Source organism: Pygocentrus nattereri, chromosome 20 (assembly GCF_015220715.1).
Source record: "Pygocentrus nattereri isolate fPygNat1 chromosome 20, fPygNat1.pri, whole genome shotgun sequence".
Taxonomy (NCBI): Eukaryota; Metazoa; Chordata; class Actinopteri; order Characiformes; family Serrasalmidae; genus Pygocentrus; species Pygocentrus nattereri.
The window spans coordinates 13,098,654-13,123,280 of record NC_051230.1 but is presented as its reverse complement, the minus strand read 5'-3'; the positions used below and the strand labels follow the sequence as shown (position 1 = coordinate 13,123,280).

The window sequence follows — 24,627 nt, the reverse complement described above, 5'->3', positions numbered from 1 at the left end:
TTTTCTTGCTATCACTTGCTCTGTCACTCATTTCCCCATCCACTCATCTACTTGCTTAGTTAGTCATTAACTGCCCTGTCCACAGTTTTCTTTATAAGCTCTGTGAGGTAAAAAGCTCTACCTGCTTCTACAAACTCTTACTGAACTTTAACTCTTTCTGAACTTTAACTCTTTCCTGCATCCTGTATGAGTGAAATGTGTGCAGCCCTGTAGAGTGAGGGTAAATTAGGAGAAAATATCTGTATGTGTATGTACTGGTGTTGTGTTTCTCTTGATTTGGTTGTGCTTTGCTGTGATTTACAGTCATCTCTGCTCTTGTGCTTACACCTTCACGCTTAAACAAGCGTTAATCTTCTGTACCCACTGCCTCTTGCAGGCCCAGTGGATGTGTATGTATGTGTGTTTCTGAACTGTTAACTTTGCTTATCAGTTCTGAACTTTTTTCCATGTGAACTTGACATCTATATGATCCAAACTAGAGTGATCCACATTCAGGATAACTGTAGTGGACAGCAGTGTCATCATCTTCATTTCTGGGAAATGGACGCTTCACCTTTGTATGTGGCCTTCCTGTGTTAGGCACAAGTTCATATGGCGTTCATTCAGTCCCAGTGCATGCAATATGCATAAGCTAATCAGAAGAGTGTGCGTTTGCTTGCTTAATTATCTTTGTTCATTTGCCTCTGTGTTATTTGGCTTTAATTGTTCTGCTTATTCTTTTGAAGTTCAAAGAAAAGCAAATGACTTGTTTAGGATTACCTATGTGTGTTTTATGTATTTTATGTCTAATCCAGGTATGCTCCTCAGAGAAATAGCCCTTTGTAAAGTCTGCCTCTTGCACATTTCACTTTCTCAGCTGTGTGCATCAGAAACTGGCACAAAGCAGCACATTTGGGTACTTGATGAACTCATGAACTTTGTTTGTTAGATTTATTTAAAGTTTAAAGCCAGAGACACAAACATGGTTAATGCTGATTAGTACTCAGTGACATCTATATACAACCCCAATTCCAATGAAGTCGGGACGTTATGTAAATAACATTTTATTTTACAAATAAAAACAGAATACAATGATTTGCAAATCCTTTTCAACCTATATTCAATTGAATACACTACAAAGACAAGAAATTTATTGTTCAAACAGTTAAACTTTATTGTTTTTTGCAAATATTCACTCATTTTGAATTTGATGCCTGCAACACATTCCAAAGAAGTTGGGACAGGGGCATGTTTACCACTGTGTAACATCACCTTTCCTTTTAACAACACTCAATAAGCGTTTTGGGAACCGACGCTAATTGAAGCTTTGTAGGTGTAATTCTTTCCCATTCTTGCTTGATGTACAACTTCAGTTGTTCAACAGTCCAGGGTCACCGCTGTCGTATTTTGCGCTTCATAATGCGCCACATGTCTACAATGGGAGACAGGTCTGGACTGCAGGCAGGCCAGTCTAGTACCCGCACTCTTTTACTATGAAGCCACGCTGTTGTAACACGTGCAGAATGTGGCTTGGCATTGTCCATCCATCCATCCATCCATCCATTTTCCAAGCCGCTTCTCCGTCAGGGTCGCGGGGGGATGCTGGAGCCTATCCCAGCAGTCTTCGGGCGGAAGGCAGGCATTGTCTTGCTGAAATAAGCAGGGACATCCCTGCAAAAGACGTTGCTTGAATGGCAGCATATGTTGCTCCAAAACCTGTATGTACCTTTCAGCATTAATGGTGCCTTCACAGATGTGCAAATTACCCATGCCATGGGCACTAATTCACCCCCATACCATCAGAGATGCTGGCTTTTGAACTTTGTGCTGATAACAATCTGGACAGTCCTTTTCCTCTTTGGCCCAGAGGACACAATGTCCATGATTTCCAAAAACAATTTGAAATGTGGACTCGTCAGACCACAGTACACTTTGCGTCAGTCCATCTCAGATGAGCTCGGGCCCAGAGAAGCTGGCAACGTTTCTGGTTGTTGTTGATATATGGCTTTCGCTTTGCATGTAGATAAGGGTGGCGTTTTAAGGGTTGTTAGCTTTTTAGCCCTGTAAATATGACATTTTTATATAGTAGCAAAACTAAGAGTTTGTTAACTTAATCAGTGCAAAAGTATGATCTGTTACCATGGTGCTGTGATAAATGAGAAAAATATTGTGATATTGAATTTTATTAGTAGCGGCCAGCACTACACAAACATAATAAGTCTGTCCATTCAGAGTGCTGATGAATTGGTTTAACACGATTGTACAGTTTAGTGGTCATGCTCAGGTCGTGTTCAGCAGTTATAAAGTTATGAAGCTGCTGTTCAGAGCGGAATAGTGGAGTTCATCTCCATCTCAGAAAGACTGCGCTAACGTAGCCTAGCCCCAGGCAAACTTGCATGAATGTAGTCATATATGTGTTCATTTACTATAAAGAGTAGGAACACTTATGGGTCACAAAGTTGTTCACAATCTTCAAGTTTCCACTGCAGAGAGACTGTCAGTCAATTTCTTACATGACCCATATAGTGCCCTTGAATTCCTCATAACCGCATGCCCAGATGTAAAGGTGTGGAGAGGGAAATTGCTCAGTTTGTGTGGCCACTGCTGCTTCTGGAGGTGTGTGAATGGCTGTGTGAGTGCAGCTCTTTGCTCTCTCTCGCCTTCGTCTGTGTGAACAACAGGCCGCTGGTGTGCGGGAGAGTGGGCGACAGGGCCTTTGTGAGGATGCATGCAGTAGCAGATGTCCAATTTGCACTTCAGCCTTCTATGAATGAGGAGCTGGGCTGCAGGTTCACACATGCAGACACACACACAGAATCATACTCACATATATGCAGCTGGGTCTGAACACTGAGGTCAAGGTACTGTGGTTTGATGAGGCTGCATATGCATTTTATTAGCCTGCTGATGGTATGTTGATAAGGTTTAATAGAAAGTGACCAGTAAATCATTAGGTCTGTAAGTCTTCTCTTTTTGCATTTAGCTGATTGCGTTTAGGACCATTGTTTTGCATAATTTGTGTTTCAGTATGCTTGTTCATATATACACTGTATGCACAATTATTAGGCAAGTGAGTATTTTGACCATATTATCATTTTTAGGCATATTTTCTAACTCCAAGCTGGATAAACTTGAATTCTTAATGGATTTAAGCATAGCAGGTGATAACCGTGTAATGAGGGAGGGTATGGCCTAAGGAGGTCAGCACCCTATATCAAGGTGTGCATAATTATTAGGCAGCTTTTTTTCTTTAGGCAAAATGGGCCAAAAAAGAGATTTATCTGACTCTGAAAAGTCAAAAATGACCAAGTCGCTCAGAGGGATGCAGAACTCTTGAAATTGCTAAGATATTGGGGCGAGATCACAGAACCATCAAACGTTTTGTTGCAAATAGTCCACAGGGTCGCAAGAAACGTGTCAAGAGAAAAAAAGACACCAATTAACTGCCAAGGATTTGAGAAGAATCAAGCAGGTCATATTCCAGAACTGCAACCTACCTGGACTACCAAGAAGTACAAGGTGTTCAGTGCTCAGAGACATGGCCAAGGTAAGGAAGGCTGAAACCCGACCACCACTGAACAAGACACATAAGCTGAAGCGACTAGACTGGTCCAAGAAATATCTGAAGACAGATTTTTCAAAGGTTTTATGGACTGATGAAATGAGAGTGACTCTTGATGGACCAGATGGATGGGCCCATGGCTGGATCAGTAGCGGGACAGAGCTCCACTTCGAGTCAGACGCCAGCAAGGTGGAGGTGGGGTACTGGTATGTGCTGGTATTATTAAAGATGAGCTAGTTGGACCTTTTCGGGTTGAAGATGGGCTCAAAATCAACTCCCAAGCCTACTGCCAGTTTTCAGAAGACACTTTCTTTAAGCAGTGGTACAGGAAGAATCTGCATCTTTCAAAAAGACAATGATTTTTATGCAGGACAGTGCTCCATCACATGCATCCAAGTACTCCTCTGCATGGCTCGCCAGTAAAGGCATTAAAGATGAAAAACTTATGACATGGCCCCCTTCCTCACCTCACCTGAACCCAGTTGAGAACTTGCGGGCAATTCTTATTCGGGAGATTTACAGTGAAGGAAAACAGTACACCTCTCTGAACAGGGTCTGGGAGGCTGTGGTTGCTGCTGCACAAAAAGATTGTCAACAGATCAAGAAACTGACAGACTCCATGAATGGAAGACTTATCACTGTTATTGAAAAGAAGGGTGGCTATATTGGTCACTTTTTTTTATATATGCCAGAAATGTTCATTGGAAAGTTTTGAGTAGTTTGTTTATAATTCTCACTTGAACAGATTTGTTTTTCATTTAGCCTCGTAATAATTTTGCACAATAATAGTTGCCCAATAGTAGTGCACATATAGATATTCTCCTAAGAAAGCAAAAACCTCACTTTTACTTTCTTAAACATTCATGTTTGAGGTTTATTAACATTTTGGATTAACTGAGAGTGCTGTAGTTGGTGATTAATAAAAATAAACCTCAAAAATAAGACATGCCTAATAATTGTGCACACAGTGTATATCAAATGGGCCTCTATTTGTGTATGTCTTTTAAGAGCAGCACCTCTACATCATGTTTTTCTTTGTTTTCTTATGAGTGCAGACAAGAGTATTGGCTTTTTCATGAGTTTATATCAAATGAAGAAAAAAAACCCAAAAAACAATAAACCCTGAAATCCCTCCTCAGATCTGTGTTCATCATGTGATTACAACAATTCAGTGAAAAATGATGGTTTTGCTCATATTTGTTATGTAATACTTTAATATTCATAGCATAAGGATATATAAAGGTATGAATATGTACTTTTCACCTGGAAAAAATTAGTTTATGGTAAAAAAACATTGGATCTTAAAACCACTGTGATACCTATGAATGAACTACACTGAGCTAAACTGGGCTAAACTGCTGAATAGGCAGATTATAACATCACAAAAACAACAAATTCCAAATGGGCTGGATTAACAGTTTAGTGTCTTTATATGCACTGAATGAATGGTATGTTTTGAAACTTTAATATGTTTAATTTTTTTTTTCAGTGAAATTGGCCCTTGAATATAAAATAAAAAAACAGCAACAAGAAACTGCTGAACATTAAAACATCTCTGTTTACTCAGTGTAAATTTCACACTAAGATAAATGTAACTTTCAGTTGTATAAATATAACTTTTACAACTGTTAGACTTTCCATCAATAAAAGTGCTGACCAGGAACCAGTTTTCATGTTTCACATCCCAATGGTTTTATGAACATAGGTGCTCTGACCAGCAGGCCTCAGCGTCCTGGGCCGAACCACCTCTTCTAATCCCAGGTGTGAATTAGAATTCACAGTCAGTCTCTGTCAGGTCTCAAATTAACTGGGGCTGGTGTGGGATGCATGGCTGGCAGAGTGTGGCGGCAGCGGCAGCGCACTCTCTAATGTGGTCTTCACGGCCACCCAGAGGCTGCACTGCGCAGAGCCTAGAAACAAAGCGCCCGTGTCGCGCTCGCTCATCCGAAACTCTCTCTTTGTTACATTGTGTCGGCAACGTCGTTAGGGGGCATGTGGAGATATCCCACTGCAAACTCACACATACCCTTACGCACATGCACACACACACGCACCACACTGAGAAATCATACCGTGATTTGTATCGTTGAATGCTGGCAAGTGATCAGTTTCCCTCAGAGATGTGCGTGTAAGTGTGTGTCAGAAAGCAGAGGGGGAAAAAAGAGCCCTGTAACAACTACATCTCAAAATAGCACACAATCCGTCTGGGTGCTGTGATGCTACCTGTGTATTTCTAGAGTATTATACTCCAATAGTTTGTTAACCAGTGCTTTAACGACTAATAATTTCACATTTCTAAAACTAAGTTAAACTAATAATATGCCAAGTTGAAATTATCGGTGATGTTATTGACCAACCGATATATTTGTGAATGTGCATGTAAGAGAGTGAGAGTGGTGTGTGAGTGGTTGGGGGGCGGCTGTAGTTTATATGGGATGTTTGTATATTTGTTTTGACTTCAGTAAATGTATAACCGGTGATGTCTTGGATGACAAACAAGTTTTCAGACAGCAAAAATATGACATTTTTTTTTCACCCTCTGTTTGATATCTTCATGAACTTTTTGCACGAAATGTGAATTCACTCAACCAGTATCAGTCGTCTCTGCCTTTGGCATGGCGATTGCCAAAATGATCATTTAATAATAATAATAATAATAATAATAATAATAATAATAATAATAAATGACATTTATATAGCGCCTTTCACAAACCCAAGGTCGCTTCACATAGCAAAACAAAGAAAAAAACTATACAGAGGAGGAGGAAGAAAAATGAGCATTAAACAGAAAAGTCTTTAAGTCAGATTTAAAAGAAGAAAGAGAAGAGCAGTCCCTGAGGGATTGAGGAAGAGAATCCCAGAGTTTGGGGGCCATGGCGCTAAAGGACCTCCCTCCCAAGGTGGAAAGTATGGTGCGTGGAACAGCAAGTAAGTTATTGCTAGAAGATCTGAGAGAGCGAGAGGGAGTGTAAGAGGTCAGCAGTTCTCTGAGGTAGGGGGGAGCAAGATTATGCAGAGCTTTGAAAGTGAGAAGTAAGATTTTAAACTTTATACGGGACGGGACCGGTAGCCAGTGTAGCTGAGAGAGAACGGGGGTGATATGAGCTGAACGCTTAGTGTGGGTGAGAACTCTAGCTGCAGAGTTCTGAATGTACTGTAGCTTTTGGATAGACTTTACAGGGAGACCAACAAAGAGGGAGTTACAATAGTCAATGCGGGACATAATGAAGGCATGAACCAGAGTTTTGGCATCTTTATCAGACAGGAACGGTCGGAGATGAGCAATGTTACGTAAATGAAAAATGCAGTCTTGGTGAGGAATTTGATGTGCAGATCAAAATTGAATGAGTCGAGTAAAACACCAAGATTTCTAACGACAGGTGCAGGCTTAACGAGCAGGCCATCAATACTAACTGAAAAATTGGATGACTTATAGTAGAGGTTTAGGGCCAACCAGTAAGACATCAGTTTTAGCAGTGTTTAGCATGAACTTTTTAGCATTTGGCTGTGTCCCAGCAATTAGAACTTTTTGACAAATGTCAAAAGGATTAGCTAGTCTTTTGCTTCATCACATGTGGTGCTGCATTTCTAAAAGCAGCTCAGGCTGAATCACAGATATTTGAGCTGTCTATGAAAGAGCTCATAAGGTTTCAGCTTCTGAATGTGATGATGGAACACTCATTTGTCCTTTTGCTTTTCCAAAGTGAAGGGTATATATCTTTATACATCCAAAATCAAAATATATATATATATATATATATATATATATATCGCTGTTGTTGGAAGAAAACCTTGTATCTGTATATGTCTCCAGTATATTTTATTTTTATTGCAGTTTATTAGAGCATTCAACATTTATATAGTACATTGTATGAAACAAATGTTTTACAAATATGTTAGCCCTAAGCTAACATGCTATTCACAATAGAGTAATGTAGTAGAGTACAATATGATACATTGCGTTGTTGTTGTTGTTGTCCTAGTGTTGATGCCAGAAAAAATTGGGTGTGAATATTTCATGTCAAATATCTGCATCACCGTCAGTGTGTAGAGATTATTTCTGATAATCTTTTGAGCTACTAACCTGTTCAGTTTGCTACCCTGGAGTAACTCTTCCATTTTGTTGTATGAACAGTTTCTTTCTCTGAATGTCCAGGATGTCCTCTGATTTACAAGGTCATTAAGGACTCAGAATACAAGTGATGCTGCATGCAGGCAAACACTGCTGGCCATATAACTGACCTCATAAGGCTGGCAACCTCACCAATAACAATACCTCATGCAAAACTTATATATAAAATAAAACGTATATTACAAACCCATGTTTGATGATAGATTTATGATACTTTGGAGGAGCAGAATTATTTAGTAATTCTGGGTAATTCTGCTAAAATATTTGTATTTATTAATTTTACTGCATTAATACCTATGTAGAAGCTGTATATGCGAGGATGTATACCAGGCACATCCAGTAACTGCAGGTACTGTTTTTGTATGCGTGTTTCATGAGTCAGAGGGGTTAGGACCTCAGGATCACACACACACGCACGCACGCACGCACGCACGCACGCACGCACGCACGCACGCACGCACACACACACACACACACACACACAGAGTGGCGAGTGTGTGAAGGGGGCTGCAGGGGCCTGTTCTCTGTGATAGGTGACACAGTATGGGCTCGGCTCCAGATGGGAGAGTATTAAGCTGTTAATAAATGGGGATTTTTCACTCCTCTCTCTGCATCTGTGGCATGACAGACACACACACAGTATTCTAATGAAGGAGGCCGGGCCAGATGGCTGTCTTATCATCCTTCTCTTCCCTCTTTCCCCCTCTCTGTATTGTGTGTCTCTGTACACTGTAAAGTGTATTAGGAACTGTAGATTCTTTGAGAGAGAGGCAATGACTACAGTATTTAATAATAAAGCATATTTGCTTTGCAAATTAACAAAACTGTGCTGTTGGACTGGTAGAACTTTATAATAACAGGTCCCTTCAAGAGTAACTTAACCATTATCTAATAGTTTGATAATGATAGTTAATAATTTTGTAACTATTAGTTGTGAGCAATGCTAGCATTAAAATTAACCATTTACTTAGTGACGTAGATAATTAAAGCATGTTTTTTTTTCCATAAAATCTCCATAAATCTATTAGGTTAGATGTAATAAGTAGTACAATATATCTTTGTAAATACAATATAAAATCACAACAATTATTGAATGATTATGAATGGTTAATATTTTTTGTAACCTTGATAATGATTATTGGGCCACAGTGTAAAGTCACAACTTTACAACATTTTAACTACTTATTAATGATTAATTAAGCACGAGGCAAAGTAGCAAGATAGCAAATAACTTTTAAGCATGTAATTGTTGTAGTTTTTTATGCAGTTTAGTACAGTCAAACTGTATAATGTTTAAGTTTGAGTATCAAATAACTATCATTGGTTAAAAAAATTATATTTCTTTAATTCAAAATTATTTTTGTATTATTAATCACAAAGTAGATGGTTTATAATTCAAATTGTACCATTTATTAATGCATATGTAGCTTTTATGTAATTGTAACTTTCATAAACACTGTTAGATAGTTATTAAGTTGCTATTTATTAGGGCCTGTTGTTGCAAAATGTCACTCGTTTTATATTTTCTATAAAAAATTTGGTTGATGGAACTTTTATTGTAACACCTGCTTTTCTCATTCTACCTCAACTGTATTTATAATATAACTGTTCACTATTGGGGAGCAATAAATAATATAAATGAATAAATAACATAGTGAATAAAAATGTAAAACAAAAACTGTAGGTAAACAGACAAAAACAAGAAAATGTATACTTTACAAGGAACTAAAACTAAATACTTAGTAAAGATAATCAAAAAAAAATATAAGATATATTAAGATTTTTAAAGCTGTTCTTTGAAATCCTGTGTTGTTTCCAGTTTGTCTCTTTTCAGGTTTCATTTTATATTTTGTGTCCACATCTCTTATGTAATCCTTTGAGGGAAATTCAATTAAAAACTGCAGTGGGCAGTTAGCTCCTGGAGGAGAGGGCGCACCCGCGTTGATCTTTTCATCTGCTCACAAATTGATGCCTTGCAAATGAAAGGCCACAAGTTAAATCTTTTGTTGGCAGTGCCTTCACCTACAAAAACTCATGGTACTGCCGTTCTGGGCTTGATTCACAGTGGCAGGCTTAATGCGAGGGTTCCCAGACCTGCTCCTGGAGAGCTGCTCTTCTGCTGTTCAGTTTAACCTCAAGCAGTACAGAGATTTATCCCATTTCCAAATGTATGACACTTACAGAGGTTTGCCCAACTCTGCTTGTAAAATAATAATCAGGCGTTTTTTAAAATGCTCTCCTTGGTCCTCGCCTTAAGGCACTAACTTTTCATAATAGCAAATACAGTTGTAGGCAGAAGTTTTGTTGATAATTAAAATGTGGCCTGTGCAAAAGTTATGGCAAATTTGATTTATATGTTTATATAAATCAAAGGTTTATATGTTAAACTAAACAAATAGTTAGATTCTTCAGTTCTACAGTAAAATTGACAGGTAAAAGTCACTTTTTACAGTCCTGTTAAAAGGTTAAAAAAATACATTTCACTAAATTGTTAGCCTATGCATTTCTTTAATCCCCTTATGAAGCGTAATGAACACCAGAATAGTAATGTCAGTGTTCAGATGCTGGCAGCTCAAACAAGTGCTTGTTTGCACTGTGTGCCAGGACTTAACTTCACACAACAAGATGCTTTTTGGATTGAAAAGGGCTTGTAATGTCCATGGCGTTACATCTTTCAAAGTTATTCAGGAGTTTTCTGTGAAACCCTTAGTAGCTTTAAAGCGAGTTATCCTTACTTAAAGGATATTAAGTATTATTAAGGATAAAGGATATGCCAGGTTACTGGCATATTTGTTTCCCATGGGTTTGTTTTGATTGCAGTCCTGCTTTCAAAACCTGGCACTACATGTCTCAGTAATGCTATAGTCTGTAGTTGGTTATTCTGTCTGTCACTCAAGTGGTCTTTCCTGACACATTAGGTGGTTCATGGGCCATAATAGGATGACCGAGTACAATAGACTTTTAGACAATAAGCAGGAGCCTGGCTTGCAGGACTGAAGATGATTATTTTTCAGTTGCTCTTAGCAGAATACTGTTCTTTTCTGTCTTGAACTGGTTTGGAGGCCTGATGCTTGGTGCCTTTTTAGACTATGTGGAAGCACAGTTCCCTTCCACACACTCACCACACACTCGCGTGCACCTCACAGGAGCCGTGCTGTCTGTTAGTGGCACACAGCATCAGACATGCTCGTTTTGTTTTTATGTTAAGAGCTTCTGTCTTAAAAAGAAGAGGGAAAGCAACAAAACAAAACAACAAAATGGCAGCTGTCTCTCTTCATTTATCATGCTGTGTCACTCATTTGTACCCCCACCGAGTGAAGGAGTGAGAAAAGGAGAGAGAGAATGAAGGGAGAGGAGGGTGTACTTTAAAAGCCTATTACCCCTCTGCCACATTCAGATGCAACACCTGAGGTGGTCATTAGGTGCCCATTACACCACACATTCCCCTTGCGCAGTGTGTGTGTGTGTGTGTGTGTGTGTTTGTGTGTGTTTTGTTGAGAGAACAAACTTTCTGCAGACTGTGGAACTATGAGGTTTCTGATGGGGGAATTTTTTGCTTTAAGTGCATTCACATTGTTTCTTCCAACTAGCAGCCTGACAATGACATTAAAAAAAGAAAGAATGAAAGAAAGGAAGAAAAAAAAGAGTAGTTAAAATAAGCTAACAATAACAGCCTCTATTTTAATTCCCCTCTGTTATGTAAGCCGTTCTTAAAAAAGCATGTGTATGCTATGTCTGTCTGTCTATCTGTCTATTTCTTTTTCTTTTTCTTTCGCTTTTCTCACGTCTTTTTATCTTTCTTTTGACTTTCTTCTTTTTGTCTTTCTTTTTTCTTTCTGTCTCTGCTCTATTTTTTTTCTCTCTCTGCTCTATTTTTGTTTTCTCTATCTCTCATTATTATAAATAAATTTAAAGGCAGGGTCAGTGAGTCTCTCCTGGCTAAGTTTACAGACAAACATGACTGCTGCTAATGATTTGATATATAGTAATATATATAAATTATATTATTATATTATATTAATGAAACCAATGCTGAGACACACAAACACACACACGGTGTGTGTCTCAACATTGGTTTCATTAATACTAAGCCAAGTTTGTTTGCTGATACCTGCTTGTTAACATGTAGATAAACTAACTTTAAATAAATAAATGCAGTGTACTGTTCATCATAACCTCCTGCTGTTTTCCAGAAAACCTGCTAAATCTACAAACAAAGCATTTCAAATCCTCTTCTAGTGTCTACCTTATCGTGTTTCAGTCTACACTGTATTGTTAGTATTGAGTAAAACAGTAATTATTGAGATAACGGATGATTCCAAACTTTTGAACAGCAGTTATATAGCACATTACGTACTTAAAATTATCACTAGGCAGGCTTATTCAGAATATTTAAGTTGAAATAATACAAGGAAAAATATACAACTGAAGAATGTAATAAAAAAAATTATTAGTGCGCTTTGGAAGTATATGTTGTTTTCCAGGCTGTTGCAAAATTCTGAAGACTGGCCTAAGATCAGTGCAGTCCTAATCGGAGGACAAAGACGAACATTACTAGCGTTATTGATTAGCTCTTGCATCTGGAATTATCGCTAGTCAGGGTTAATGCGGAACCGCACCGATAAGCACCTGTCCTCATTTTTCAAGCCCCTCAGGAACTGTGTCTCACTGGAGGTCAAAGTTTCACATGACACCCCCCCCCTTCTCTTCCATCCGGGCCACAGACTTCTTATCGCCTGAAGACTGAGGTCAGCTGGACGAGAGGGATTGGAGCACATTACACAGACATTGTGGGAGGTCTTGCTCTTTTTTTTCCTCGTTGTTCATCCTTTCTTTTTCTTTTGCTTCATCGCTTCCCCCTGACTCACTTTCCTGCCTCCTCCCCCAAACTGCTTGTTTGAAGAGGATTTTGCTTCTTGGCAGTTTACAAACAGATCAACTTCCAGAGACAGAGTTCTGTTCATTAAGACCCCTCAGCTATGTATATGTATGTGTGTCTGTGTTTGAGTCTTATCGCTCGCCCACTCATCCGAGACGCTCCGGTCAAGGCCGTCGTTCCTCAGTCTCTCCCTCCCTCTGTCCTCCTCTCAGCTATGTTGGAGTGCGTGAGCTGGCAATGGACAGTGTGTTGTGGATTAATGTTGACCCTGTGCTCTCAGACGCTCTGTCTCCACGCCGCTCTCCTGCAGATCCCCCTGCTAAGACTCTTCCTTCCTCTCCCTGATCCTTCAGAACACGGCCCCACGTCAGCAGCCCGACAACTTCCCCACAAACCAAGCCTCTGTAACCCCAGCTATGCCCCCCCCGCCATCCAGGCCTTGCCACGCACTCTCTGCAGCTGACCCTGTGTGGTAGTTGTCAGCTCTTTCCGACAGGCCTGTGGTGCAGCTTGCTTGAGAATACACGAAAATATTTGTGTCTTTCTCATGAAAGATTCGGGCAGCGGAAATGCAGGTTAGTTTTCATGTGGCTTAGAGGGTCATATGTGCAGATATCACCCGGGGAAATTTTGGCAAATTCTTTTGACCAATAACTGACTGTTACTAGTCTGAGATTAATCATTAACTGACAAGCCATGAAAACATCTGACACTGCATTGTGCTTTATAAACAAAGTTTCAGGCTTAAAAAAAAACAAACAAAAAAACAAAAACAAAACTGACTAAAAGTATGTAGACACCTGGCCATCCCACCTATATAAAGGTGTGCTTACAGCCACTCTGAGAACATCTGATCTCGTCTGATCTTGGAAGCTAAGCAGACCTGGTTAGTACTTGGGTAGGAGACTCCCTGGGAATGCCAGGTGCTGTAAGCTCAGGGTGGCCAGTGGCCTAGTGGTAGGAGAAATGAATCAACCAGTAGGTTGTGGGTTCAAATTCCATGACAGACTGGGTATACCTGGTTGTGCCCTTGGATAAGGCACTTAACCCTCCACTGCCCCAGGAAGCGTTCTCCTGGTATTCACCAAACCCAGATTTGTTTAGTAGACTGCCAGATAGTGAAGTGTAATTCACCCCTCCAGTAAACATATTCCTACGGCTCCAGAGTCCATGGGCAACGCTTTACACCTAATCCAGCCGATGCATGGATTTTCGTGAAGCTCTCAACACACAGTTCTGATGTTGCTTCCAGAGGCAGTTTGAAATGCCTAATGGCTGAGCTTTACCACACAAAGCTAGACAGTCCCATTCCATGACAGTAGCACTTACAGTTCACCAGGACGGATCTAGCAGGGAAGAACTGATTTATGGTGGCATCATATGATGGTGCCATGTATAAAGTCACTGAACTCTTCAGTGTGACCCATTCTGCTACCAGTGTTTGTCTATGAAGATTACATGGAGATGTTACTGATTTTATACATCTGTTAGCAATGGATGTGGCTGAAACACCTGAGCTCAATAATAAGGAGGAGCATCGACATGCTTTTGGCTATATATATTGCCTGACCAGTGCTTGAAGTTCATGTGCATAGTTTAAACAACCAACAATCAACATAAAGTCAGTATCTCATAGCCTTTAAGCATTTTTGTCAAGGAATTAAACATCAAAAGCTATTATAGTGCTGTAAACTACTTTTAGAATGGTTTAATCTCTGCCAATTCGTATCTGTTTATAAATGGCTCTGGTGCTACTGGTAAAAATGTATGGAGTTATGCATCACTGCTGTCCACTGGAACAAGTTGCATTTTTACTCTCTCATGCATACAGTCTGAACGTGGTCCTCAAGTTGAATGAAAAACCCACCTATTCAAATATCAGTTATTTATAGAAAATTACATTATCTTTTTAACCAAAATCATTGGTTAAACATTTATAAATGTATCAGATAACTGTTTATTGGTTGATTATTAATGTCTTTGGTTGCACATCATATGTTTACAGTGTTCACAACCTCATCACGTCTAAGTCTTTTAATCATTAATTGACGTAGGCCATCTCCATTGTGGCTGGACTCATGACATGTTGCTTTATTCAGCACTATCACAAAAGGCTAACTGAGGTAACTTGGCCACTGTTTTTCAGCTAATGTTACAGCTTCAGCTCTCAAGAAAACCATATATAAAGGGACATGTTAGCTTTTGGGGTTCAAGGTTTGTTTTTAGTTAAATGGACACTCCAGTAAAAACTTGGAATGTAGCCATTACTTCATCTGTTGTAAGCATACCTGTTGGTGCTACAGGTTTCTTTAGGGTGACATTTCCCAGCTCAAGACTAGGAAAACCCATTACTGATGATGTATTTTGAAAGTGGCAGGAACCTTTGTGAAACAAAAAGGGCTTTGGGTTTAATTTATTTATTTCTTTTCTTTTTGCTCACTAGCTGCCTAATGTAGAAGGAAACCGGCAAAAGTTTTTTATTATTTATTAGCCTGTATGACCGTGTCTACAGTGGCAGGAAGTAAGGTTTTTTTTATCTCTGTGAATGGGAATCCCATTGGTTGTGTGATATGTTTGCATAGTGCATGTTGGGAAGTGTAGTGAAAGGACATTAATGTACAAAAACATGAGGATACAAATTTATGAATTAGTTCAAATGTCAGAACTCATGATGATACAGTATTGCCCTACAAAATATTACATAACATGACAAATAGTATATTAAGTGTTAGTCTTTAGCCCGAATGCCCCTTTAAAATATTAACTGAGTATTTGTTCACCACAGGCATGATGAGTGCATGTCAAAGGCACCAGACTGTCTGCATACACACACTAGCAGAACACTGTACTAGGCTGAAACTGACTCATGGAAGGTACTGAACTACCACTGCGAACACTACTTCACCACTTCCAGGCATCTTTAGTTGAAGCACAGAGCATTGCATGCTTGGCCTACTCTTAGAGGATACCTCTGAACACCATTCATCTCCAACATGCCTGTGATCACCATCCACATCACGTAAAGAGGGGGAGGCGAGAAGCACTTAGCATTCTTACCTGCAGGGCTTTCATTATCAAACTAATAAGACAATATTAATTACGCGACTCTACGGCGTCTAATTATACTGACAGGCGGCCGTGATTGTGTCAAGCGTGAGAGAACACGCTCTGCTTTGTCTATAGGAGGGCAGGGAAGGCGGTCACTCGCACTATATGATTATGTAGAATGAAAACAATGGCAGTTCTTCATCTGTCAGTCATTGCATGTGTTTGTGGGATTCCCTGCCAAGTCTTCCTGTGTGGCTTATTTTCATTTTGTATACAGGCTTATTAATGCACAGTGCAAAAGATGCAAATTTATATTTCACAGAATGGCATTATTCAGTATTGTTTAATCTAATCTACTTTACCTAGCTTCTTGTAAGTTCTTGATTATAAATGCTCTGTTCCATTCATTATGTGAGTCTTCCAAAAAGCAATTGCGTAGCTTCACATGCATAAGTATTAGGGCTCAACCAACGTAAAAGTATTGTCACTGATACTGATGTTAATGAGATAAAAATTCTGATAACTCTTAATACTGGCCCATGTAAGGTCAAAAAGGAAACCGACTCCAACAGTTAAACAGTGCTTTACTGACTGACATGATTATTTCTTAAAAGAATAACAGACATTCTAAAATAAAAAAAAAACACAAATATTGTAGCACCAACAGGTGTTTTTCAGAATTCTCAATCCATTTTTTTTAAATAAGGCTTTTTGTTCTCCTTTTGTCCTCTCTTATATTATCCTTATGCTTATCCTTAAAGTGTTTACATGCTTTTGTTATACCAGCTTGTGTGTATTTTGCAGTAAGGGTGAGGAACTGGTGCCAGGCTCTGTAAAGGCAGCCATGCAAAAAGCCACAAAAAAAGCATGAATCTCTCCAAAAGGGGTGGGCACAATGTCAAATATAACATCACAATACCTAAATTGATATGTCATGAATCACAATGTGCATCAATTTATTTTGGATTTCCAGGTTTCATAAGTTAGAAGAGAAATAGCCCCATCAGTGCCATAATTTAAAAAATACTATCAAGAACTGTAGGTACAATGATTTTTATTCAACATTTCACATACTCCATCCATCCATCCATTCTCTAAGCCGCTTCTCCCTCAGGGTCGCGGGGGGGTGCTGGAGCCTATCCCAGTGGTCATCAGGCAGAAGGCAGGATACACCCTGGACAGGTCGCCAGTCCATCGCAGGGCAAAATCACATACTGTACTGTATTAATTCCAATTAAAACAACGCTAATTATTATCCAATGAAGTCATGTGTCACCATAACAATAATTATCACTATAAGGATAAATCACCATACTGTTGACACCTGCTCTCCAAATTGGTAATATTTGGTCATTAAGGTATAGAACAAGTACCTTATAAATATCAGTGATTAGTTGATGGGATTTCTACTGATGCTGACAAATTCATGCGACATTTAATGTTCCAATGCTACATCATAGTATTTGATGAGCAGGGTAGAAAAAGTACAGAAACTATATTAAATAGAAATATAAAAAATGTGTGCTTTATCAAAAGTGAAAGTATGGAGCCAAAAAAGGGCTTGGGTAAAAGTAAATAAGTATTTACATTTATACATAAATATACATAATAATAAATAAACTTGGTTATATGCTTCCTCACATGAAGACACATTAACATAGTTTTAGATGGTTTCATGTTACAGTGATATAAATTTAATTATATATTTCATTTAATACAGTACAGTAAAATACACAGTAACTCAATTGAGAAAAGGAGAAAAATCTCCTGGCCTTCAGAATATGTATACTGTATTTTGAAGATTGAGAATGTTTGGGGAGGGATGTTTTTTTTTTTTCTTTTTTTTTTTGGAAATGTAATTGAGTATTCAGGTTCAAAAATTACAAATTGCCCAACAAACAGCTTGAGTACAGTACTCAAATAATAGTTAGCCTTGATTATGAGTCAGTGTGTTGTCTTTGGTTAAGATGTTATATTGGTTGGGTGGCCACTTCTAGGCCTGAGGGCATTGCTGATCTTTAATCTTACTGATGTTCATCTGGAGCTTCACCTACTTCCAGTAAGTAGTGACCTAAGATCTAGGCCTGTATTTTAGGCCTTGTTCACAAACACAGTTAAGAGTTAAGAAGAAGTTAACATGTAGGCACTCACATGTCTGTTTGAAAAAATAATGCATATTTTTTTACAAACCTATCCTTAACTCTATACCATATATGCGCCAAAAATCTTCATGTCCCCGTCCCAGCTGCCTTCACAGAACCGTCTACGTTCTTCTTTTCTTGCCATTATCACATGGAGCACCTGAGATAGCGAAGCAATAACGGAGCACAAATTAAATTTCCTGTGAGGCTTATTGATATCATTAAACACAAGCATATTGCACTTCACAATCATTTTAGTCTTCATCAGAGAGCTTGACATTTAGTGAATTAGGTGCCGTTGATCAGCCTACATCTTTACAATGTTTCAGATGTAGCCCCCTCCGCTGGATTCAGCAGAGAGATCTGTCATCTCATTTGGGCCGGCTGACCGCTGATGGCTGCTAATATCCCATTGCGTTAGCTCATTTGTGCCTTAATGTGCTTTTGGTGTTTGTAATCAAATAAGCAATAGCTTATGTCTTACAGCCTTAAATGAGTATGTTACCATGATTGTATTATTATTCTTTCATAACTTTCTCTTTTTCCCCCACCTTGCCTCACAGGGGGACTTCTGAGAATATTTTCTTCAAGCAAAATATGTCAATGCAAACCTAATGATCAGAAACCATCTGTTGTTAAATTCTAATTCAGAATGTCATTCTTTCTCTTTTAAGAATTCTATTCACATAATTGTTGTTGTTGAACCATGAACAGTGTAGAAAGTACTGTAGCAGTTTGTGAATGCTTTATCACATTTAAAGTTGCTTTTTGTTATGCAAGTTCAAACATAGGCCTAGATAATTTGTGCGTGATGAAATTCTGGTAGCTCAGCTCTGAGACTTGAGGCAGAATCGGAAACTGAAGACCTCACACAAACAATAAAGACCATCACGACACCACAACAGCTGACCATCCAGCTTTCAAGCTCATCCCCAATCCCTGCCATGTCTGCCCGGGCGGCCCACAAAGCTTCCCGAATATCAGAGGGTGAGCGTGGCATGGACGATAAGCTCCTTCTCTCTCCAGAGGTCATCCCGTTGACCCTTGCCAAGACATGTTCGCCATTCACAAGCCGCTCCTTTCTGCTGCCTTCCAGATCCATCCTATAAAGCTCTGTGTTTCCAGCTGCTACTGATTGGGTGGAAAGCAAAAAACAAACAACAACTACAAGAAAGAAACCGCTGAAAGTTGTTGATGTCGTTGAACCATGAAACTTTTGGCCCTGGGATGAAATTACACTGCATACGAGTTCCTTAGTCGTGTAGCTTGGGGGATAAACATACCTTACATCAACTCTCTGCTTGTAGTCGAGATTTTTTCCCGCTTTGGGCTGACAGCCGCTGTACACTCTGCTCTCTCAGCTCAGAACAAGAGCAATCCAGGCAGTCCCAATTATCTTCCTCGCTTGAGGTGTCTAGAGGCCAAACGTATGTGCTCTGTACATATGCAAAGAAGCGCTTTTGCTTTGCTTACACTACATCTAAATGGAATACCACTATGTGTGTGTATATAGATGTACTTTGTGTGTTGTGTCAGAACACACTAATGCGGTGCACACCCTAAACCATTTGACAAAATGATACATGTGTTTATAGAGCAAATTGCACTATTAAATGGCCTGAACTATCTCACGTCTCTCTAGCCATCTGAATTTACACATACCATCGTGAGAGGAATGGCGTATATTTGCCTTAGCTCAGAGTTTGTTATGCCTAATTCTGATGGTAAGTACAGGTCATTTTTTAATTATACTGGAAATACAAATAAAAGACCCTTTCTCTCTTCTCTGCTGCAGATCATCACGCAATATGTGTACGAGTGCTTGGAGAAAGACTGCAAGCTGAGGAAAGAGATGCTCCCAGTAAGTGCAGTTGAAAGGAAAAAGAGCCTCTCGTACTTTTGATTTATGCCGCCGGAGATTAAACAGGGTGTTAACGAGAAATTGGATGTAAAAAGCCTTGCCTCAGAGTTAAGTTATAGTAGTATGAATTCTCAGGAAGCAAGATTCTGAATAAGCTTCCATATCACTCGCTCGCTGTTCAAATAGCTCCGCTGCTCTGAATAATTTCTGACTTAGCATTTCATGTTTGTAACAACCAGTCCTTAATCTGCTTTATATTTAAATGTGCTTAAAAAGGCTTAATTTAGCAGGCAATGTTAGTCACATCCTTGTCTGTTCACAAAAACAAAAGGCGTTAGGACGTCTAACTTTATCTTTTGAAGGCAAAGCACTATTTTGCATTGCTGGTGTTTGTAGTTTGAGTAATTCATGTCCTTTTAAAAGAGCAGGATATTACTGTACGTAAATCATCTGAGGAAAAACTGGAAGTTTTTATGGGCCATAAATATCTTTAACCATGTGTAGTATTTATCTCATTATTTTCTTAGAGACTCTGCTGTGTTCTTGTAAGTAAGAGAATTTGATGGGTGCACCCACCTGTGACAGGCTGCACTTGGCTGTAGGTTTTAAGTCTGTTCATAAATGTCCATTTGAAGGAGGAACATAAAAATAAAGTACTGAAATGGCAGAAAGGAATGAAGAGGTGCAGATGAAGATGTTACAATAAGAACATAGTAGGATAAAATAAATGACATAACATAGATAGCCCTCATGAACAGCTCAGAGTTGTCTGTACGGATCCACATTGGGGGTGAATGCAATATAAAAAGCAGGGAGGATCCATGGCAGTGTAATAAAGTCATCACGGACAGACAGCTGTTGACTTTCTTCAGGAGCTGCCTGTCTCTCGGCATAGTGCTGTTAATAATGAATGATTCCAAGCTATGAGTCATTCCGTTCTTTGTGTATCTGGTGCCCTGCCCCACTTTAATGAAAGGAAAATAAATATAGTTGTTGACACACATCAAGGGATTGAAGACGTTCACAAGCCCCCCGTACCAAAAACACAGTTTATTATAGCATTCAGGTTTTCCCAGATTAAGGAACTTCAGTAATGATTTTATATATGTCTGTAGCCTATGTATATAGGCATTTATTTGTTTGCACGTTTGGCTTGAATTTCATGGCCCATTCTGATTCAGATTTTATTTTATATATTTTTTTAAACCGAAGCTCACACAAGCACATTTACAGCAATTTATTTTATACAAAGTCAAGGTATGAATAACACTGTTTGCTATTTAATGAACCAAATTAGCATTTTGAATTCCCAGACCAAAAATTATGCATACTTAAATAACTTGAATCAAGTAGAATGCTGCAATGAAAGTAGGAGGCAAAGCAAAAGTCTGCCCGTTCTGATCTTGGTCAATTCTGATCATGCATCCCTTTTTAGAACTATGGTCTGTAGGTTTTGAGAACCTCTGCAGTGCAAATGACAATGTAACTATTGACTTTTAAAAAGCCCTTGACTGTAGTAATATATTTTTATTTTTGCATTTTGTTTTTGCATTGTTTGATGGAAAAATAAGGCTTTTTTAATCGATTTATTCTACATATTGCATGTGTTATTTAGTAAAGTATATAAAAAAGCAAAAGGCCAAATTCTGTTTTTAGTCATTTGAGATTGTCTCTGTAGAATTAGCTGTAATTAGCTGTGTTTTTCTTTGTGTGTCTATTTTCTGCTTGTAGTTCTTTGCTGACAGCTGTACTTGAATGTTACAGGTGGATGCAACGGAGGATGAACCAAAGAGTTTTATCTATCTGAGTGAGGATGCGCTGACTAATGCAGATAAGCTGCTAGTTCTGATTCAGGGCAGTGGTGTAGTTCGTGTGGGACAGTGGGCCAGACGCCTCATCATTAATGAAGACCTGAATAGTGGAACCCAGATCCCCTTCATCAACAGAGCCATGAAGGTACCCCATCTGACTGGGTTGTGTTTGTAATAGGACCTGAATTTTTTTTTCTATACCAGTTACAAGTTACTAAAAACTCAGATATATTTTGATATGGATGAAAACAATAGACTCCAATAGGTTTACTAATAAGTAATGCTTTACTGACTGAGATTATTGTCCACTGACAGTCAGCAAAAACAATTTTGTCAGTTCTCAACTATGAAAGATTTCTTAAACTAATTTTAACAGTAGAAACTTAGTCTTAAACAATATTAACAATTAACAACGTTAAAATGTAACCTTAAAATGATCCTTGGACAAGGAAAAATACCTTATGATGGATCTTGAAGGTGAAAGGAATTTTTGAAGAATACAACTGCTTTGGCGGGATTTGGGAGGCTGTTTGAAATATGTTTTCTAGCTTACTAGCTGTGTCATTACCTACCTGGCTTCCTTCTATATTTGCCAGCTGTTGAAAAAAAAAAGCTGCATCTCTAATGCTTTTTGTATGGCCCCCAAAAATCCTCCCCAAGCTCCTTCTACCTTATAGATATGTCATCAGAAGGGGGTTTTCCTAATCTGGCCAAAGGCACCCTTTTTTGTTTTTATTATGTAACATTTATATCAATGCTTTTGGTGAACAAACAAAATCTTAATGTCAGTTGATATATTGGTCTAGCCCTAATTTGTCACATAGGTGCACTGATTTATGTTTTGTTTAGGAATTTAGTTTGGTCTTCTCAAAAACATTTTTGATGACATAGGATGTATGAATGTTAGGAGTGGCTTAAGAGTTTTCTTACATGCTTTTAGTGAATTTAAAAGGTATTTTTTAACACACACACACACACACACACACACACACACACACACACACACACACACACACACACACAAACACACACACTGTCTAAGCCACTTATACTTCTGGGGAGTGGGGAGTGCTGGAGCCTATCCCACTGGGCGGAAGACAGGAAACACCCTTAAAATGCAAGCATGATCATTCAGAATGGTTTAATGTGAAATGCGCAAGTAGTAGTGATAGGAACCAGACTTCCAAAACATATTAAAGCTACAGAATAAAAAGCTATTGCATTCAATATTTTGAATATGTTGCCTGATGCTTGAGACATGGCTTTACCATAGTTTTCCAGTAAGTATTCTGGCCTAAAACACTTTTTAAAGCCTTTCTTGGTGATACAGGATGCCATAAGGCAAAATAGCCAGCACCCAAATAAAACTTTATCAGCCTTACTTATTAAAACTTAGAAAACACAAGTAGGTTCACTAGTCATTTTAAACAATAAAGAAAAGGACTGTATTTGCTTTGCAATTTGCATTGCGACCTCTGGTTCAGATCACCACCATTTGTATAGAAATCAGTATAGAGTCAGCAAGTTTCACTTCAACAATTTTACATCAGACCACTCTGAAAGAGACTGTATTTGCATCTGGGCACAGAAATCCTGAAAGGTCAGTGAAATTCACTAATAATATCATTTTACTATTTTGGCTGATTACTTGTTAAATTTAGCCTGTCTGTGCTGTCTAGAGATTAATGGTCATTTAAGTGAGAATGTGAAATCTCCTGAGTTACGCAGTTCTGTTTTAGTTGAGAAGTGAAGGTCTCATGAGATGTGGACACTGATAGTAGTAGCACTTGCAAAAGATGTATTTGTCTCTGTGTACAGTATTCTTGCAAATGTGTGTTCACTCAGACTTATCATGTTCTTTGTAGTCTTGATCATGTTCTGCACTGTTGATCATGTTCATCTTGTTGTAGCCCATGTTAAAACAGCTGCTGTATTTGTCAAGCTGATATTGCAGCGAGTTTGTGATACGGTTAGGCTATGAGCACTTTGATTTCTCAGTCTGTCTCTCTCTCTCTCTCTCTCTCTCTCTCTCTCTTCTATCTCTTCTCTCTCCACTGCACTGCCTCCCATACAGGAGTTATTTATTTACCCAGCAAAAACAGGCCGTTTGTAGTTATGTGTGTACTGTAAACTGTAATTTAGATTTTCATTTCTTTTCTCCGTCGGAGAGCATCTCCCCTAGCCGAGTTATTTCCGTACACTGCGGCTAGTCGTTTGTCACACCCGCCCACTGCTACCTGTATAATTTCATCGGCCTCTGCGTTCAAATTGACTTAGGGGAGATCTCCCTCTCTCTTCCATCTAAATGTCATAAAACACGTAAGCGCGCACACTCCCGCGTCCATGTCTGCCGGCAAAGTCACTCTCCAAGCAAGACAGGAAGCGTCGGATACAGATGATGAGTGTGTGTGTATGTGTGTGTTACTATAAAATGGCTTATTGCGTTTGCCGTAGAGGTGCGTAGTGGGGACGTACAGTGACAGCTGCTTGCTGCTGACCATTCATCACGCTAAATAAGCGCAGTGGCTTCTGGGCTCTGACATCATCATAATAGCATTTACAGGAAGAGGAATCCCACTGGCTGGAATGCCTGCATCCGTCCTACTGAGAGCATCTGCACGTCAGCTTGTTCTTTTTGAAGTGACAGGTCGCTTTGGTGATTTCCTGGGTGATAAACAAGGCTGCCTGAGGCCGTGTGTGGGTGAAACCTACCTAAACCGACGCAGACTCGGCCACAGCTTATCAGCTTCTTTAATAAGACTGGAAATTGGTAACTGATTTTAGATCAAACGACTATCCTGTTCTGTCCTATTAAGAGTTATTAGCTGATTATTTAAGCACTTCCAGTGCCCATCAAAAGTTTGGGGACAGCTTGTAATTTTAAATTTTCAGAATTGAGCTTAATCAGCATGGTCATTGTTAAATTAAACAAGGGGAAAAAATATCTGTATGTGATCTGTTAACATAAGCTGTTTACTAATATGAAGTATGTTTACCTCTGTCTTCTCCATATATATATATATATATATATATATATATATATATATATATATATATATATATATATATATATATATATATATATATAATTATACATTTATTGTTAATTGTTAATTTGTTAATAAAATTTTCCAATTGTATACTTATATTGCAGACTTTTGAACACCCTTGTTGAAACAATGTTTTTTCTGGTTTTCTAAGTGGAAATTAGCCA

General features: G+C 38.8%; 1 protein-coding gene and 1 pseudogene across 2 annotated transcripts in view; both read left to right on the top strand.

Annotated features, from left to right (window-relative positions):
• Positions 1-24,627, top strand: part of fam172a (family with sequence similarity 172 member A) — a 234,570-nt gene that overhangs the window by 11,931 nt on the left and 198,012 nt on the right. For both annotated transcript variants that reach the window (XM_017691133.2, XM_017691134.2), the window contains exons 5-6: positions 19,537-19,602; positions 21,367-21,558. In XM_017691133.2, coding sequence (XP_017546622.1) covers positions 19,537-19,602; positions 21,367-21,558 — 258 coding nt within the window. The remainder of the gene's footprint in view (positions 1-19,536; positions 19,603-21,366; positions 21,559-24,627) is intronic.
• On the top strand, positions 13,380-13,487 carry LOC119261898 (annotated as a pseudogene).